Genomic DNA, 18,610 nt, shown 5'->3' on the forward strand with positions numbered 1-18,610 from the left:
ACAACCACCCAAATTGGCGGCGCTGAACAGGGCAAATGGGGGAATAGCAATGGGGAACGCTGCGTGATACGGTCACACATGATGAGGTATTGTGTGTAGATTGGTTAAAAATAAAACCAAATTCAATACCTCACAAATTGAGGTTGCGACTGTGAATGTGGTGAATGGTTCTGAATACTTCCTAAATGCACCGGAAACCTTCCCCACGAACAATTTTCGTGAAAATGAAATTGAATACAATGGATTATGCGATCAACACCCATGCCAACACACACACACACACACACACACACACTCACACGCCTTTCCCAAATGAGGAACAGCTATTTCCCCATCATTCTGTCATTCTGTCATTTCTAAAGGTTTAATTATCACTCAATGATGAATTCATTCACTGTTTTCAACCATAAGCTGAATATTCACCTTTCAGGAAGTACTAGTATTTTATTTCTGTTTCCTGCAGTCACACTTCTTTTGTCTCTAATATAAATTTACAAAAAATATATATAAAAAAAACTCGAAACACTCTATCTGCCATAATTATTGTAAGCACATGTATGTGTGCGTGTGTGTGTGTGTGTGTGTGTATACATATCTATATACAGTATGTATGTATTTATATATGTAGTGGATCTGATTACTGCTCCAAAGTTGTCATGTTAGAAATGATCTTGTAATGCAATGTGAGAATTTAAGGTATCTTTTTTCCAGTTGCATTTCACATTCATATATTTTTTATAAGTCTGAATATGTACAAATAAGTGAAATTAGAAGTTAAATATGTTAAAAAAAAATATTATTATTATCTGAGATTAGGAAATTTGCAAATATATGCCTTTGAACAATTTGATTTAAGATGAGTCTTAAAAATTGAATTAAAAGTATAAAAATAAAAAAAGCCTTTGAGTTGTGTTTGTATTATATTGTTACTTTGAATGGATGTATGAATCATCATCATGAATCAATGAAATACAATTCAAGAAGAGCTGAGACGCCATCGCATACAAATACGATGAATGACAAACATGAATAAAGACGCAAAAGATTGATATACCGCTATTGGGCTGGACATGTTACATGTTATCACGCTTCACCTCTCAGTATACTGTATCTTCAAGATATCAGCATACCATGTCATGAATCAAGTCGAGATGAATGATGAAAGGACGTCCTGCGCTCTAATTTCTGTCACTCAATGAGTGTCATTTTTGGTAATATGCAAGAAAAGGATAAAGGTGCTAAACCTATAGACAACCTGAGTGACATCTGTTAAAACGGTCGGACAGGTTTCACCAATGATTAGTCAGACATTTTAGTTCCAGGCCCGTGGTGCATGGTTCCTAACAGCCACCCGGCGTCGAGTTGCGCGGTTACGAAACAGCAGAGACCAGACCTTGACACTGTCACTTGCAGTGTTTGGTTGGAGGGGTAGGGGGGTAAATAAATAGAAAAAACACTGAAAAAAACCCTTTCTATTTTTCTATAGAGTGGGGAGGCTTCCCCTCGCTATTGAAATACATATGTCAGGGCCGTGCCGTTTAAATCTACAACAGAGTCCATATAATTGCCTTCCCTCCGTGCTGATCTTTCACTTTTTTGAAGAACGCATCACGCATCACACATCACACACGTGAAATGACATTTATTCAGTTGTGAGGCTGTTCAATGTGTCACACGCTCCGCTAATGACTCCTCCGTCTGTGGAAAGCACTGATCCAGAACTTTTGAGGCCCGTGTTGTCAAGGCGCTGTCTGCCAGCTTTGGACGAGTGACGCAGGAGTCGCGAACGATTCGGTCGGGGCCAACAAATCTTTGAAGATGACTCGGGAGTCGGGTCCGACAAGGGCGAGTCGCACCGGCTGAACTGAGGCGAAGAGAAAAGCTGAAGTCATTTTGGCATAATTCATATTGAATGCGGCTGATTTACACTTTGCATTCCACCCAGATAAAGGTTTTTGACTCTTGAGTTCAATGATTGTCGTCGTGAATTCCACCCACGACTCTGAGCCGAACGAGCCGGAGCTTCCGACTCGTTACACCGACTGAACTTTTACTCGTCGCTCTCGAAGAGATTTTGTCAGATCGGATGATTCGCTGCCGTTCCAAGCCGACTTCTTGGACGACGACACATGTCTCTGACTGGGGATTTATGTTGAGCCATAAACAACCGATCTGGAGCTGTTCGAGAGGTTCAATAGTGTCCCTCTAGGAGTGACTGATTCACTAAGGTATTAGGAGTCAAATACAGCGAGAGTGAAATTAGGCGGAATTGGGACTGACTCATCCCAGTTGGACCTTTAATTGGGCTGAGTTTACCAGAGGGGCCCATTACTTTTTTCATACCTCATCTTTGCCTATTTGATTACTTTTTGCTTCCATCAAGAAAAATAAATTATTATTATCATGGGGTTTTTTTCCCTCAGACTCTATATACCATGACAATCCACAAAAATCACCAAATTCAATGTGAAACATCGACAAAAATACAGAAAATCTGACCGGGGGAATATGTCCAAAATGTACTCTATACTTGCTCATTTTGATTTCGATTTTGTTTTATTTAAATTGTGATAGTTGACAGAGATACAGACGGACAGAAACCGTCAGAATTAATAAAGAGTTTTTATTATCAAAATCTGTAAGGTTCCAACTCACTTGCTTGACTTTGTAAAAATCAACGGCATTTCCTGCATAATTTAAGGATAGAAGCCTCTCATCCTGCACACCAGATAAAAACTAGAAGGGATTTGGGCCGGATTTGGCCTTTTTTTTTCAAGCTTTCGTGATTCTTCAAAAGTCAAAAAACAGCTCTAGTCCGCTGTGGTTTTTACAAACAGCTGCTGTGACTGTAGCGTCTCTGTGAAATGATGAATGGTTCATTCAGTTGGATAATAACATGTAAAAATCATGTTCAGGCTTTACATTTCTGTATTTCAAACGTCAAATACCATACATGTTACTTTTATGTGAATAGAATGGACATTACCAAAAAAAAACAAGATATTGTACCTGACATCAAAACTAATTTAAACATCTTACTACTGGAGATAACTGACATTTTTAGTATATAATTATTGTTGATTGTAGAATAATTGTTTTATTATTGTTATTATTATTATTATTATTATTATTATTAATATTATTATTATTATTATTTTATTATTATTATCATTATTATTATTATTATTATTATTATTATTATTATTATTATTATTATTATTATTGTTGTTGTTATTATTAGTAAAATTAGATTTATTTATTTTATATATGATATTCAGAGTTGCCTTTTGCCTCAACCAAGACAGCAAGACAACTAGATAGATATAATTACGAGATATAATTGCTCGAAATTTGAATTCTGGAAGATTAAAATGGGTTGTACCTCCCCGCCCTGAAAGTACCATACATGATCTATATCCATAGTGTCGTCAAAATGCTGGCATAGAGGTGGTCGATTTTTGCAAATGCCTTTGAAAAGCTTGTTCTTCCCTTGCCTGAAATTTGAAAGCCACTCCCCCACTTCTCCCCCTTTTTTTCTCGCACGAAAAAACAAACAAACAACCTCTCCGCACATGACTGACCTCGGCCATGGACAAAGAGCTCAAGTTGCACATGCGTCATCGCACACCGAGCACCGTGTCACCGCGCGCGCGACCTGCTCATCAGCCGGGGTTTTAATGAGGAACCCGTCCCGGAAGCGCGGTAAACAGCCGGCGAATGTGCACCGGCCGCGGAGCTCAGGCCGCTCTTGATTTCGGCCCGATCAAACCCCGGAGCGCGGCCCTGGCGCCGCGGCTCTCTGTCGCGAGCCATAATGAAGTGCTTCCTCATACGACGTCAGGCCGCCATTAGTGCCGGGAGCAGGGAGCCGGAGTGGGAGATCAATGGAGACGGACGACGGCACAACAGCAACACGACGTTCTCGGGTCATAAAGAAAACACAATGATGGAGAGAGAGAGAGAGAGAGAGGGAGAGAGAGAGAGAGAGAGGGAGAGAGAGGGAGAAAGAGAGAGAGAGGGAGAGAGAGAGAGAGAGAGAGAGGGAGGGAGAGATGCTCGAATCGATGCGTGAGATCAAATTGAAGACGGCCAGAGAGCTTTTTTTTTTTTTTACTTTCCGCCGACCCCGCCTCGGACTCGCGCGCCACCGTCTCCGTCAACGCGCGACATCCCTGGAAAGAAACGGTGGACGTCGAACAGTCGTCGAGGGAGGGTGGTTTACCCGTCGCCATGGCACCATCTCCATGTCTCCACGTCTCCACCCACACCCGTTGGCCCTCCCTCGTTCCCGTCTGCAGTGGAACCCCGGCAGCCTCCCCCCGCTCCCCGACCACCACTCACCACCCACATGCTGCAGCCTAAAGTGTAATTAGGGACTTGGATAAGTGGCAATGTGTCACTTGATTTGAATAGCCAGGAACAATGTCGACTTAATCCACAGCAATTTGCTTCTAAACACCAGAGTTATGCAAGGAGGATGCCATGTAGACTGACAAAACGACAAGTTATACAACAAAAATATGTATATGGAAATGGAAATATTTAGATCTAACTGTCCACCGCGTTATTCCCCGTCTGTTGATGAAATGAATTCCTCGCGTCCTCGCCATCTCTCGGCGCCATCAACTCGTTCTCAGAAATGTATCAACAATCCAAAAGCGTTTTATTTTCCTTCCCCCGGGCGCACGGGAACCAGAGGAAAAGGTCCGTGATGACTTTGCCCACAGAAATTGCCACGTCTCCCTTTGTTTTCACAGCCGCGGAATTGACTTGAGTCGGGCCCCGGGGCCAGATGTTCAGGAGGAAGGTGAGTGGAATGGAGCGAGTGCATCCAGCACTCGGAGGACATTAGCATTTCTTTGTTCTACGGTGTACTCGTCATTGTTCCAGATAATGTTCCCATTAAGCTTCGCATTGTTCTCGTCAATCCGGGTGAGTGATGAGTGGAAGGTATAAAAATAAAGGAAAACAGCAAATTGATTTATTATCAAACTTTTTCCACTTTTCAGCCATAAAGTTGGTCAAGTCCAGGATTTTTTTTTAACCATAGAGCGTACTTTACACCGAATGTGTATCCGCATCCGACAACCGGATCGTCTCCCCTAGTGGCTGTCGGAGGAACTGCGTCCGAAAATGGGAGAGCACGTTTTTTCCAGTACATCAACTCGAGCAACAACTCAGCTGGACATTTACCATGTTCCATGAAGAGTTAAGTCGAGAGTTAACGAACGTTAATGTTAATAACGTCATTATTTTATACAGTGACTTACAGTATTTACTTTGTTTTAAGCCCAGTTCCATTAAAACCGACGTCACTGCCGGTAGTACTGTCAGACTGAAACTTGTCGCATTGCAAAAATGTACACCGATCACACACAACATGAAAACCATCTGCCTAATATTGTGTAGCTCCCCCTTGTGCTGCCAGAACAGCTCCGACCGGTCAAGGCATGCACTCCACAAGACCTCTAAAGGTGTCCTGTGGTATCGGGCACCAGGACACCTTGAACTCTTTGTCATGTTCCTCAAACCATTCCTGAACAAATTTTGTAGGACACATTATCCTGCTGAAAGAGGCAACTGCCATCAGGGAATACCGTTGTCATGACGGGTTATACTTGGTCTGCAACAATGTTTAGGAAGGTGGTACGTGTCAAAGTATCATCCACATGAATGCCAGGACCCAAGGTTTCCCAGCAGAACATTGCCCAGCGCATCACGCTGCCTCCGTCGGCTTGCCTTCTTCCCATAGTGCATCCTGGTGCCATCTCTTCCCTAGGAAAACTACGAACACGAACCCCACCATCCACATGATGTAAAATAAAGTGTGATTCATCAGACCAGGCAATCTTCTTCCATTGCTCTATGGTCCATAGATGCCCATTGTAGGCGCCCACATGCCCATTATCGGCGCTTTCGGCAGTGGACAGGGGTCAGCATGGGCGCTCTAACTGGTCCGCGGCTACACAGCCCCATACGCAGCAAACTTCCCTGCACTGTGTGTTCTGACACCTTTCTATCATAGCAGCATTAACTTTTTCAGCAATTTGAGGCACAGTAGCTCTTCTGTGGGATCGGACCAGACAGTCTACACTTCGCTCCCCACGTGCATCTATGAGTCCATGATTGTCCATGACCCTGTCGCCGGTTCACTGGTTGTCCTTCCTTGGACGACTTTTGGTAGGTACTAACCACTGCATACAGGGAATATCCCACAATACCTGTCGTTTTGGAGATGCTCTGACCCAGTCGTGTAGCCATCCCAATTTGGCCCTTGTCAAAGTCGCTCAGATCCTTATGCTTGCCTTTCTTTCCTGCTTCCAACACATACTTCGAAATCTGACTGTTCACTTGCTGCCTCATACATCCCACCCCTTGATAGGTGCCATTGGAACAAGATGATCAATGTTATTCACTTCACCTGTCAGTGGTTTTAATTTTGTGGCTGATCGGTACATTTTATTTGTTTCTGGGTCAACGTCTGAAGCAGTAAAATACTGGTGTTGATCCCTAAAGTGAAGAAGCAGCCCTCCATGGAACAAGGTTTTTGATATGAACCACGGAAGTTTCCCTCATTTGGATCCACATGAATTATTGAGATGACTGAAATACATGGATACCGGTCGAATTGCTGCTTGGCTGAATCGAGCTTTGAGTAAAAGTTCCACGCACCGTGGAAGGGGTGGGGGCGGCTGTGAGATTCCATTATAGCCAACCAGCTGCACCTTTTAGTGCCGATGCTAATGAGGAAAAAAATGCCTCCTGATGAATCAATGTTGAGCCCCTTTGTGTTGAATTTCGTTCCTGACGTCAGACGGCCATTACTCTTTCGATTTAGCCCTGAATGCCTCTTTTTTTTTCTTTTTCAGGGATAACAAATTCGGTCATTTCCTCCGCCGCTTCAGCCAGGCCACAGCTTTTGGAAATTCGGCGGTAAAACAGCCGCTGACACCGGGTCTGGAGAACAATGATGAGAAATGGCACACAGGTGCCGCACTTAGCAGCACATCATTCCCTTCATTACGCTGCTCACTCCTTCGTTACCATCCAAACTGCTCCGTGTGGCAGCAGCAAGAGCGACTATTTACATCAAAAGAAAGCCAACTTCATCTATTTGTCCTGGTATGGAACATACCGTGGATCATTTTGAACCTAAAGTTAAAATAATCCTCAACTATTTATTAAACACAAATATTTAAATTATATAAAAATGTCATTAATATTATTTAGTATGATTTGACATGATTTCATATATGATACCATACATTTATATCAAATCATAATTTTTTATTCATTTAAATAATTGTATCCACACATAAATAAACCAGAAAAATAATCCAAAAATAAACAATCAACAACACAAATTTGTATTGTTGATATACTGTATATTTATATACTATAATATATAAATATATATTGTATTATTAATATACAGTATGACATAATATATATGATATATATATGATATATATATTTATATATATAATATATTCTATTAAATATATACTGTATATGTGTGTGTGTGTATATATATACAGTATATATATATATACACCTAATGATAAACAATAAACAAAAAAACAAACCTAAAATAAACAAGAAACAAGGAAGATTAACAAAGACACAATAAATAAATATATGTATATATTTATTTATTTGTTGTAAGATCTTCACAGGCCTGTAAGTGGATGAGATTAGCTGTGATGCGACCAACAAAATGTTGTAATTAAATTTGAATTTGCTTTGGACAAGAGCGTCTGATCAGTGACGTGACGTAACATAATTGAATGTAGAAAATCTACGCTGAAACACCCAGCTACACATTCTAATCAGTGAAATGCCTACATAATTGATATGAAGTTACGTAATAATGCTGAGCGACGATGACTCAAATGGGAGGAAGATTAATTGGGGTTCGTTTCTAGTGAAATCGATTAAACATTTCCGGGTCCGTTAGTCCGGAGAGAAATGACAGTGGGCCTGAATGCTGCGTATGGATTTCCAATACGACAACACACAGCTCCCTCCTTGACTACAGTCGGGACTTCGCCACGGCACTATCCAACACCTCCCGCCCCGCCCCAAAAAACAAGAACGACCCACCATTAGTGTCAAGCTTTATGTTGCATTGACATTTAGGCTCTTGACGCTTCTCATCAGTTCAAGCATTTAACGCAGGGAGATTCCGTGTTGTTGAGAACAACCGCCATTAGGTACGCCGACAGCCCACAAGGGCCCCATTGTCGCCAAAAATCTCGGAAAGGCCGCGACTCCAATTTCTGGGAGAAATAGCATTACTTGAGATTCTATCAGCTGCTGTGGTAACACATCCATTACAGGTACAAAGTGACGAGGCGAAGCAAGGCCATTTCTGCAGCTAATCACAGGGTAGACGGTGATCGGGGTAGCTGCACATGGTCTGGTGCATATGGACGGAGGCTCCTCGTCCTCTCCTCTCTCTTCCCTCCCTCCATCCATCCATCCATCCATCCATCCATCCAGCTATCCACACAATCAACTGGAGAGGGCCTAAGTCAAAGGTCGCCACACATTCGAAAACCAACTCTAATGAACTGGCTGAGGGTTTATTGGAGAGTAACTGTAGATGTACGCAGGGCTTTTCATTTCAGTAAAATGTACAAATACCCTGACACAAAAAGACCCTCGTACAAGTGAAAATACCACATCCACATTTCTACTCAGGTAAAAGTATAAAGTATTGTACTTGCTCCTAAATGGACATACAGTATTGAAAATAAAAGTACATGTCTTCTCCAGTGTCCTGATGTAACAGAGTCTGTAATAATGGGCCCTAAAGTGCTACTGTGTGTGTTTCAGTATGATAGTTTTGGATTATTTTGGTCCTTTTAAATGAAAGAATGTGTTTTGGGAGATTTATTTAAATAGTCAAACTAAATTATTTATCAACCCCTTGTGTCTGTTTGCTGTCTTCAAAAAGGCTTCAAATGAATTTTATGTCACATGTCACTTATGTCAAATATCCCAAAGAAGGTGATGGAGCAATCAGAAGTTGGGGCAAAAAAAAAAAAATCATCTGAATCGTTGTATTCTTTCTTCAGAGGAAATAATTAAGGCTGACCTTCAAAACACTGCCTATACAGGTAATACGATGGTGTCATTTATATCGAGAATGCAATCCCGCCACTCATCTATGGCTATGGCTCATCTACGGAGGCTGCTAATCCTGGTACAAGGTTAAAAACGTCGCTGCGTTGTGTTTACACTGGCACTATCAACCATTCCATCTCCGTGAAGAGGCAGCATCCAGGATTAAAAAAGGTCACTATAGCGACCGGTGGCAGCGGCCGCCTCGTCCATTCCTCGCGCTGATGACGGCTCATTTTGTGAGCCCTGACTGCGCTCGCAGCGAGCTGAGGGCCTATTATGATATGCTTTTAGCTCTGGAGGCGCTAGACAAATAATCAGTCCACAAGCCATCAGGCATCATTAGGCCCTGGTGGGGGGAGGGAGGGGGGAGGGTCTGCAGTCCCCCTGGAGCTCCTGAGCGAAACACTTTGGGACACGTACAGAATACAGGACATCACACACACGTTTGGCCACTCTGAGTGGGTTGGCTTACCTGGCTCTTGGTAAATGGGGTTTCACTCGGGGTCTAACCCTAAATCTGGAGGTTCCTCGTACACTGGTGTACCCATAAGCCCCGCAACCCTGGGTGCCCATGAGACACACCTTAGCATTTCTTCCTCATGGTTCCCCTTGTGCCCCTTGAAGTTGGAGGGGGCCCCTGCCTCATTTGACAACAATCAGCCTACTGCGTTCTGAATGGCCCCGCGTGCTCCATGAATGTGAAACTAAATGTATATAGACAGATGGATAGATAGATAGACAGACAGATAGACAGACAGACAGACAGACAGACAGACAGACAGATAGATAGATAGATAGATAGATAGATAGATAGATAGATAGATAGATAGATAGATAGATAGATAGATAGATAGATAGATAGATAGATAGATAGATAGATAGATAGATAGATAGATAGATAGATAGATAGATGGATGGATGGACGGACAAACTTATGCTTTTCCTTATTTTCTGTCATATATACAATATGTTACGATGTTGGATGTTCCTATTAGACGTGCATAAAGTGTGAAATAATGAAGTAAACTAATGACAAAGTAATGACTGTGAACAAAACACTCGGGCTTCCGACCGCTCTGGCTGCATTTGTTCGGCGACGTGGAGCCAGGCAATCCGAAATGTCACAGCCCGACAAATTGAGCAGGACTGACGGAGATGAATAGGGCCGCCGCCAGCGCTGGGTTAATAAAGTACAATATACAGAGAAGCCTCCCTCTGCCTCCAAATGTGGACCTCGAAAAAGTGGCTAGGGTGTTTACTTTGTGTTTGTGGCAGGCGAGAGGGGCGTGGCCAAGCCCCGGTCTGCGGGCGGCAGCGCTGGCTTCTTCCCGCCGCGGCGCAGCTGTACCGGTTCCGCCGAATCAGCCTCATTTGGCGCTGATTGGCCGGACCCGGCCGGGAGAGTTTTCCCACGTGCTGCTTTGTCTTGCAGTTGGGATGGCGTGGCGCAGGACACGGAAACGCCCGGCGGATCGGCCGGCGGCCGCTGAAGAAGCAGAGGCACTGACATTTCCTTTTCTTTTCCGTTCACGTTTTTGCCAGTGGGCCTTTTTGATTATTAATAAAGTCCACGCCATGTCGGCGCCCCACGCTGCCAGAAAGTCTCTGCCTCCCTCCCTGAACCCGTACCTGTGGGTAGAGACTCGCACAGTGTTATTGGGTCATTGAAATAATTTCAATTGAGCTGTATGTTTTTAAATGAGAGCGTGGATTTTATTATTTGCTCTTGGTGCAAAAAAGAAATGGAGAGTGACACTCACTGTTAGTCCGCCTGTCAGTTCACACTTTCCCCCGAAAACCGCAGCTCTACAATTAGGTGTAAACTCCACCTCTCATTTCCGATCAGCTCCACAGCGTTGGATCAACGGACATGAGCCGTGGCTGCGTTTCGCCTCCGCCGGAAAGGAAATGAGCTTTGGGATCGAACTATGAGACACGGGAATCGACAAAGAAATTCAATTGTAAGATGTCCAAATTACAGCATCTCTGTTATAACTTCATTGAACATTCCGGGTTGATCTTACTTTCTACAGAAACTGGAATACACACGACGATGTGTCTAAAATGTGTGTCAAATGATATTACCGTAAACCGCCGCATTCCTTTCCTATTACAATTTTTTTACTAAAATTCTATATGATAATGGATAGAATAATAATTAAAGACGGCAAAAAAATTTGAAATGGCATTTTGGAGATTGTCCTGAAAGAAGTGATTCTGAGCGTTGCCATGATAACTGAGACCGTTTCCCATTTTCCAAGCGCTAAAGTTAGGAGTTTTTTTCCCTTACAGGATATATAATCGCATTTTACATCTGAGATTGTGCCGTGAGGTTCCTGAATATATGCCAGTTTTCCTGAGTGAAAGCTGGTGTAAAGTGGAGGACAACACAACAGAAACACCTGAAACACGTATAATCATGGAGCCAAGTCCTGTCCTTCAAGAAGAAAAGCCTCCAGTCTCCCGGAGGAGGAAGGAGGTGGAGATGGCCGAGCGCCTGGACGCGGCGAGTGGCGCTGGAGGCGGCGCATCAGACTTTCACTTTTTTGTCCGTGGGTCAGGGGTCAGGGTTCGGGGCTCACAACACCAGGTTATGGGTCTTGGCGCTCCGGCCTTGGTGTTCGGTGGTTTCGTAACGGAAGGCTTTTGTGAAGCTCACAACCTGCGGTGTTTGTTCAGACAAGGTCACAGGGCCCACAGAGGCGCCGATGCAGTTGTGATATAACGTTTGAGTTTGCGTCTGTGCTTTTATGCCATTCATCCATCATGCTGTCAAGTGTTTGGCTACCTCCGCTGGTGAGGTTTGACTTGCGTCCACTGAACCTTTTTGCTGTCGTGACTATTATCTGCTACGGGATTATTCTCTACGACACCGCTGTGGAAATTTCTACAGCACACTTCTGAATTCATACTAATGTAGCCAAGCGTGAGACAAATCCTAAGTCCAAGCCGAAGTTTATTTTAGACGCTTGCAAGCATCGGAAACACGCCGCTCTCCAAAGGCGTTGCGGCTTAGTGCTTCAGTTCAACTGAGTTTTCGTACGGTGTTCTTCGGTGCTCCTAGACGAGATGACCTTGAGCGGCTGGACCCTCTCGGTTGAAGACGGATTCCTCGCGGTTGAAGACGGATTCCTCGCGGTTGAAGACGGATTCCTCGCGGTTGACCTGAAATTAGGTGGTCTTGGTACACAGGCAGTATTTTCCCATGAACACAAAGCTCAGTACGTTTCCATTTGCAGCATGTTAAAGTAATAATACATGACCTTTCACGGTCAAGCGAGAATACAACAGGGGGCCTAAGTTTTATTGATGATGGCAATACGGCTGGCTATTCCAAAGCCAAATTTGGAGGTTTGCCATCACTTTACCCCCCTTTGGTCATATCATTGACCATAAAACACATCAATATAGTCAATAAAACATTTGGTAATATCCTGTAGCATCCCTTATGAACCATTTCAATAATCACCATAGTTGTGTCATCCGTGTGCAACGCTGTGGCAGCTTCACCTACCACACACCACCACCCAAGTGGTAGTGTTCAGGGGCCTCCAGCACAGAGACACAGAAGGCAGGGTTGTAGACACCAGTTTACTGTAGAGAGATTGGAATTAACCCGGGGGCAGATAGACATGTGTCATGACAAGGGCTCCTCTCCTGAGTGAGTGTGGGGATGCGGGTTTTACCTGTTGCTCATTACACCGACCAACAAGCAACAGGTATGCAGCCACCCCAATTATCTAGATCCAGCACAGGTGTGGCTGCTCAAACCACACCATCCCCACATTACAAACGCGTTAACGGGAACCACTTAATTCATTGTTTTATCATCATCATCATCATCATCATCATCATCATCACTGGCATATGGGTCACCTGGGATCCATTCTGGAAACAGGGTAGAGGTCGGGATTAGACAGGCTCATTAAATAATTCTGCAATTTTGTGACCAATCCACCTGCAATTTGGGCACCAACCCTTTGGCCAGTTCCATTCGGAGCCGTGTTGGTTGGTTCACGTTGCTTTTCAAAAAGGTACATGGAGAAGTGGCAACCGTCAGAGCTCTTTTAAAGCCGGCACAGATTGTGCTAAAGCAGTCCGCCTACTGCCAGGAAGTGTTGCCTCGACAGAAGCCCAGTTTCCCACAGTCGGGCCGTCTAAGACTAAGACTAGAACGAGGACCTTTTCCCCATCTCTCCTTGGCACTCTCTTGGTGTTCGTTGATTCGTGTTGCTTTTTAAAACGTACAAACGCTACCTGCGAGAGCTCTTTTACAGCCGACGCATATTCCGCCAATTGGCAAACAACCGACTATGTCTCTCTACCGCAGCCGTAGTTGTGATTGAGCGACTTCAAAGTTGGACTCCTATTTAAAGCGATGTTTTACATTATTGTTACGTGTCGGTTGTACAACCACGAGGCCGCCGAGGACATGATGCTTCTCGGAGCCCTATTTTGCCACGGTCGCGTCCTCCCGAAATTCACATCCGCTTTTCATGCGCGTCCCAACGCCTCACTCGCGCTCGCTCGCACGCGCGCTCTGGCTTTGAAGTCGGCGACCGAAGCTATTACTTTTTTTTTTTCCCCTAAAAAACACCGGCTCGCGTAAAAAGTCACATTTGAATTTGAATTATACAGTTAGGCCGCGGCGCTCCTCTCCCCCTCCTTCAGATCAAAAGGAAAGCCAATAAAAGTGCTTTAGTTGCAGGCGTCGTCGGCTTTGAAGTTAGGGCCGAGCGCTCATTTGAGCTCAGGGGGACGGGGCGATGAGCGGACGCCACCCTCGCCGCAAACCGCACCGCATCCCGTTCCAGCCGCTAAATCTCCACAGAGGTCCGCGTCGAAAATGTTTTTTTTTTTTTTTTTCCCCGCCTCTAAACGAGTTTAATCTGCCCGCCGTCGCCCCGCCTCGACGGCCCCTCCACGGAGGCCGCCAGCGCGCCCGGTCCGACGCCGCCCTGCGAGTACGCGAGCGAGAGTGGGAGATATTTCGTGATGAACTATAATCAAATCAGCGGGACCGGGCGGAACCCTGCCCATCTGGGCCGTGCAAAGCCTGTAATTACAGGGATCGCAAAATGTGAGTTTTGGAATTCATCGGAAGTGAGACTCGTCGCCCGCGGGGGTGATTTCTCCTTGTTCTTCATGGGGTGGCGGCCGCGGCGATAGACCATCGGGGGGAAATAAAAAGGGATTTTCATCTCAAATCCATTTCATCTCATCTCAAGGTGTCCGTGGCGGAACCCAATGGCAATTTGTGAGTTACTACAGACACAATCATCTCTATTCATCCCGGCAAAGGAAACGAAGACGTTGGGGTTTTTTTTGGGGGGGGGGGGGGGGGGGGTTTGGTCTCCTCAGTCACGAGCGTGACTGAGGAGACTTTTAACTTCATGGCTCCCATAAGCGGTCTCCCCCCACCTCCCACCTCCCACCGCCGGCCTTTAATGGATTTCTTACTATTTTCGAGAGGGGGGGTCTGGCCGCCCACGCTGTTCAGGTTGTTTATGAGATGAGGTCTGAGGCGGTGGAGAACCTCGGCGTTGCCTGCATTTTCTCAGGGATTCACCTCCGTCGTAGCTTCGCCTCTCTCCATTTCGGGGCGATTCGCGACTCGGGTGATTTGATTCGCGCCGATCTGATTTGTTGATTTTTTTTCAGTTAGCGTAAAGGCATCCATGTTCGTGACCGCGTGGGGACTGTCAGCGGAATAAGATTCACACATAAGGACAAGGCATCTCACACACGGTATTTTGATCATGAAAATTTAAAAAAGTGTCTTTTCACAAGCGATTCATTGATTTCCCGGTTCAGTTTGAGGTCGGCGTGTGACTGGTTCGCTTCACTGAGCCAAAGGTCCCAATACAGAGGTTAATCACACACATTTTGAATCACTTTATATTGCACGTGCATTGTCCGTGATACTTTTAATGAATCCATATAATTAACTGGACCATTCTCTGTGTGAAATATGACGTCCCACTGACAGCGGCTCGTTGATCATTTCGGATTGAACTCCCGACGCTTTCATTAGATCGAGCGTCGCTCGGCTCCGAGTGCTGAAGTTATGCATCGCCAAAATTGCTAATTATTGATCCGGCCAATGCCGCAGGCCATTCTTACATAATTGAACCTTGCATCTGATCAACATTTTTAAAAGAATCTGAATTTTTTTTTCGACAGACGCGTGTGAAAAAACGAAATTTGCGTCCGTTTTTTTTCTTGCTGTTTCATGTCGCCGGCTTCGCTGGTCGACAGTGAAATAACCGCTGATGTGACGCGGTCCGAGGCGCTAGCGATCGCCCCGGCAGCGCGTCGAAGTGTCCTTGAGCAAGGCGCTGAACCCCTGGTCTCCGAAAATATCAGGGAATAGTATTATATAGAATGATGATAAGGAGTGTGTCAAACTCTCCCTCAGAAGCTTACGCAGAGTGAGGGGAAACCGGTTGCTGGAATCACGTGGAACATTCACATCTACACCTCAAAATGAACAGCAGCAGGGGGGGGGCTGACCCCGAAGGTTTTTAATGTAGATGATATTTCCTCCGTTTAATTTCACCCTGCAGCGTAATACTGCTATGTAAATAAGAGCGATAGATGGTTGAATCAGGTAACTTCACTCAGGGGACACAGCATAGATTGCAGCAGTGAGCCCTCCATGTGGAAAGCAGAATGGGTTCAATATGAAGAAATTGTTCCGATTTTGTTCATTTCACCAAGTACATTTTCACATACACGGGAATTTTTCATGGCAGAAGCAGTCTGAAAAAAAATGAACAAGAATAGCCAACTTTTCAAAATAAATGCCCAGGTATTGCACGGGAAAAGTTACTGTAGGTTACAAAAGCAGTAGCTGGGGCTATTGGCAGTATAGATGTTTTGGTCGCGTTGCGTATTCTGTATATTTTATATATTTTACTATTCTTGTTTTGCCTTTTTCAGCTTTGTGTATATTTGGCAAAATGTATTAATTTGTATTGTTTATTTTCTTTTTGATTCCATTTTATTTTATTATTAGTCGTATTTTATTTCTTTTTCTTTTTCTTCCCCAGACTTTCTTTGTGTAATGCTAATTGTCTGTTGACACGCACCAATAATCAGCATGAGTTCCTTGTGCATGTAAATGCCCCTAAAATATTTCTGATAAGATAAAGATAAAATATAAATACAGGTGAATATACTATACAGATGAATAAATATGAATACAATGCTACAGAGATGGATAGCAATGAGGGAGTAGGTACAAGATAATACTATGTTATTGCTAAATTACAGCAGGGAAAGGAGCACGGACTGGATGGAAATGATAAAAGCAGAGGCGGAGATGAACTGCTTTTAAAATGTGAGGGGAGTCATGTCCCCTTCCCGCAGAATGCCACTGTCCATGAATAGTAAACTTCCAGATTTGACATCAGTGTGAGTCATGTGGAGGGGGCAACAGGCTGTGGATTTTTCTTGCCACTTTAAAGGGTGCACCCAAATATTCATGCGAACATAGTGTGTGTGTGTGTGTGTGTGTGTGTGTGTGTGTGTGTGTGTAGTATCACGTGCATTTAGTTTTGTTTTCTTCCTGCAAAGTTGAATGGTCTGTGCTAATTAACCGATGCTTCTCCCTCAAACTATGAATAAATTAGGACAAATGCCTGAAACCCAGGGAAATAAATCTCAAACGAAATTGGCTCAAATGAATCAAATTCATTGACATTTGCGGTGATTCACGCAGTGACTAACATTCACAGGAGAGGAAATGTGTAACAAAAGCAAACGACCCCCATCACCATCGCCAACATCATATTCATGCTTTATTTTTGGACCCTAAAATAATAAATAGTTACATCATAAATACATACATTGTATACGGAAAAATAAATCAGCAATATTTAAAAAACAAAAAAAGAGACGAACTGTGCATCAGTGAAGTCCGTTGGAGTCCGTAGATGAACATCAGTAGATCTGAGCTCTGCTACAGTTTATGTGGAACTGATGAATGGGGGGGGGGGGGGGGGGGGGGGTTTACAGGCTACAGAGGGAGGTTTATTGGGGGGGTGGGGGCGGGGGGGGCGCGGGGGGGGTTGTGTTAGCAGGAGGTGAAGGTCTTCCAGAAGAAGTTTTTACAGGGCGCCTTGCGGTCGCGCTGTGGCAGCGATAGCCTGTTGTAGGCGGCCCGCTCCTCCAGCCGGGACTCCAGGGGCCGGGTCTCCAGGGGCTCCTCCAGGTCCAGGGGCGACGACTCCCCCGGCAGCAGGTTGGAGTCCAGGGCCCCGTCCAGCAGGCTCGACACCAGCTTCAGGATCAGCTCCTTACGCTCTTTACTCAGCTCCTGAGCCGGGGAACACAGAGAGGGAGAGCGGTGATTATTAAAGAACTGACGACATTGACTTGGTCCGGAGACATAATAAGGATATGGATTATTATGAACGACAATATTGGGAAACTAAATGGCTTTAAATTAAATTTCCTATTACAGAAAAAAAAAAAAAAGTATTTAACTGTTAGCTGGACATGTGACAAAAATATTGAGAAATATTGAAATAAAATGTCCTATTCTTAAAAAAAAAAATATTAACTGACTTAATATGGATCTAGATGAAACATAAGAATGGACACAAAACTACAGTGTGACGCTAAAATGCTTGAAAGAAAATCTTCAATAAAATCAAAAAAACAACAACCATGTCTTTTACATTGACTTTGGAGTGAATTTGGAGACACGTGGCAAAAATATTCAGAAAATAAAATGTTTGAAAAAAAAATATATATATATATGATTTCTAATCAATGCACTTGTTCTAACCAATCCCACCAGAGGTCATTAGGGTTTAAGCAATAATTTCAAACGCAAGATTTAAACTTTCCTAATAAAAACAATATATTTTTGTCGGAACTCAGTTGTCCGCCATTGAATTTGGAAAATCACAATTATCACTGAACTGCGTTCGAAATCTGAATGAAAGCATCAGAATACACAAATGCCATTGACGCTTCTAACGTGAATTCTCCACGTCACCCTAAACAAACTGGAACCCGACAAAGACAATTCTCTCTCTCTCTCTCTCTCTCTCTCTCTTCCTTCTCTTTCTGCTCACCCTGTTTGCGTGGAGAGCCGTCCTGTCCTCCGCAGAAAGCACGGCGGCCGCCCTGACGCTGAACAGGACCCCCATGAGCGCCGACAAGACCACCAGGAGCTGCATGCTGTGGCAGGAGAGTGGGGGACGCGCCGGCGGAGGAGAAGATGGAGGCAGGCGGGAGAGGAGAGGAGGATGGCTGGATGGATGAGTGGGTGGGTGTTGAAGAGAGAGAGAGGGAGGGAGAGAGAGAGAGCGAGAGAGAGAGAGGGAGAGAGAGAGAGAGAGAGAGCCTCAACCTTCCGACTGGTCGGGGTTCCGGAGGAGACTGGCTGGGAAAAGTTGCTTCTCTGTCCTCGATTTGGGAAACCCACTGTAGTTTCTCCTGCTCTCCCCCCAGTCCCCCAGTCCTTTAT

At 44.4% G+C, this 18,610-nt stretch overlaps 1 protein-coding gene across 1 annotated transcript; it reads right to left on the minus strand.

The window, feature by feature from the left end:
* Positions 1-17,206: 17,206 nt before the first annotated feature.
* sst6.1 (somatostatin family member 6.1) lies at positions 17,207-18,320 on the minus strand (the record flags this gene model as incomplete). Its single annotated transcript, XM_080015987.1, has 2 exons — positions 17,207-17,449; positions 18,216-18,320. The coding sequence occupies 2 exons, from the start codon at positions 18,318-18,320 to the stop codon at positions 17,207-17,209; spliced, it is 348 nt and encodes a 115-aa protein (XP_079872113.1).
* Positions 18,321-18,610: the final 290 nt, after the last annotated feature.

Source organism: Zeus faber, assembly GCF_960531495.2.
Source record: "Zeus faber genome assembly, chromosome: 15".
NCBI classification, from domain to species: Eukaryota; Metazoa; Chordata; class Actinopteri; order Zeiformes; family Zeidae; genus Zeus; species Zeus faber.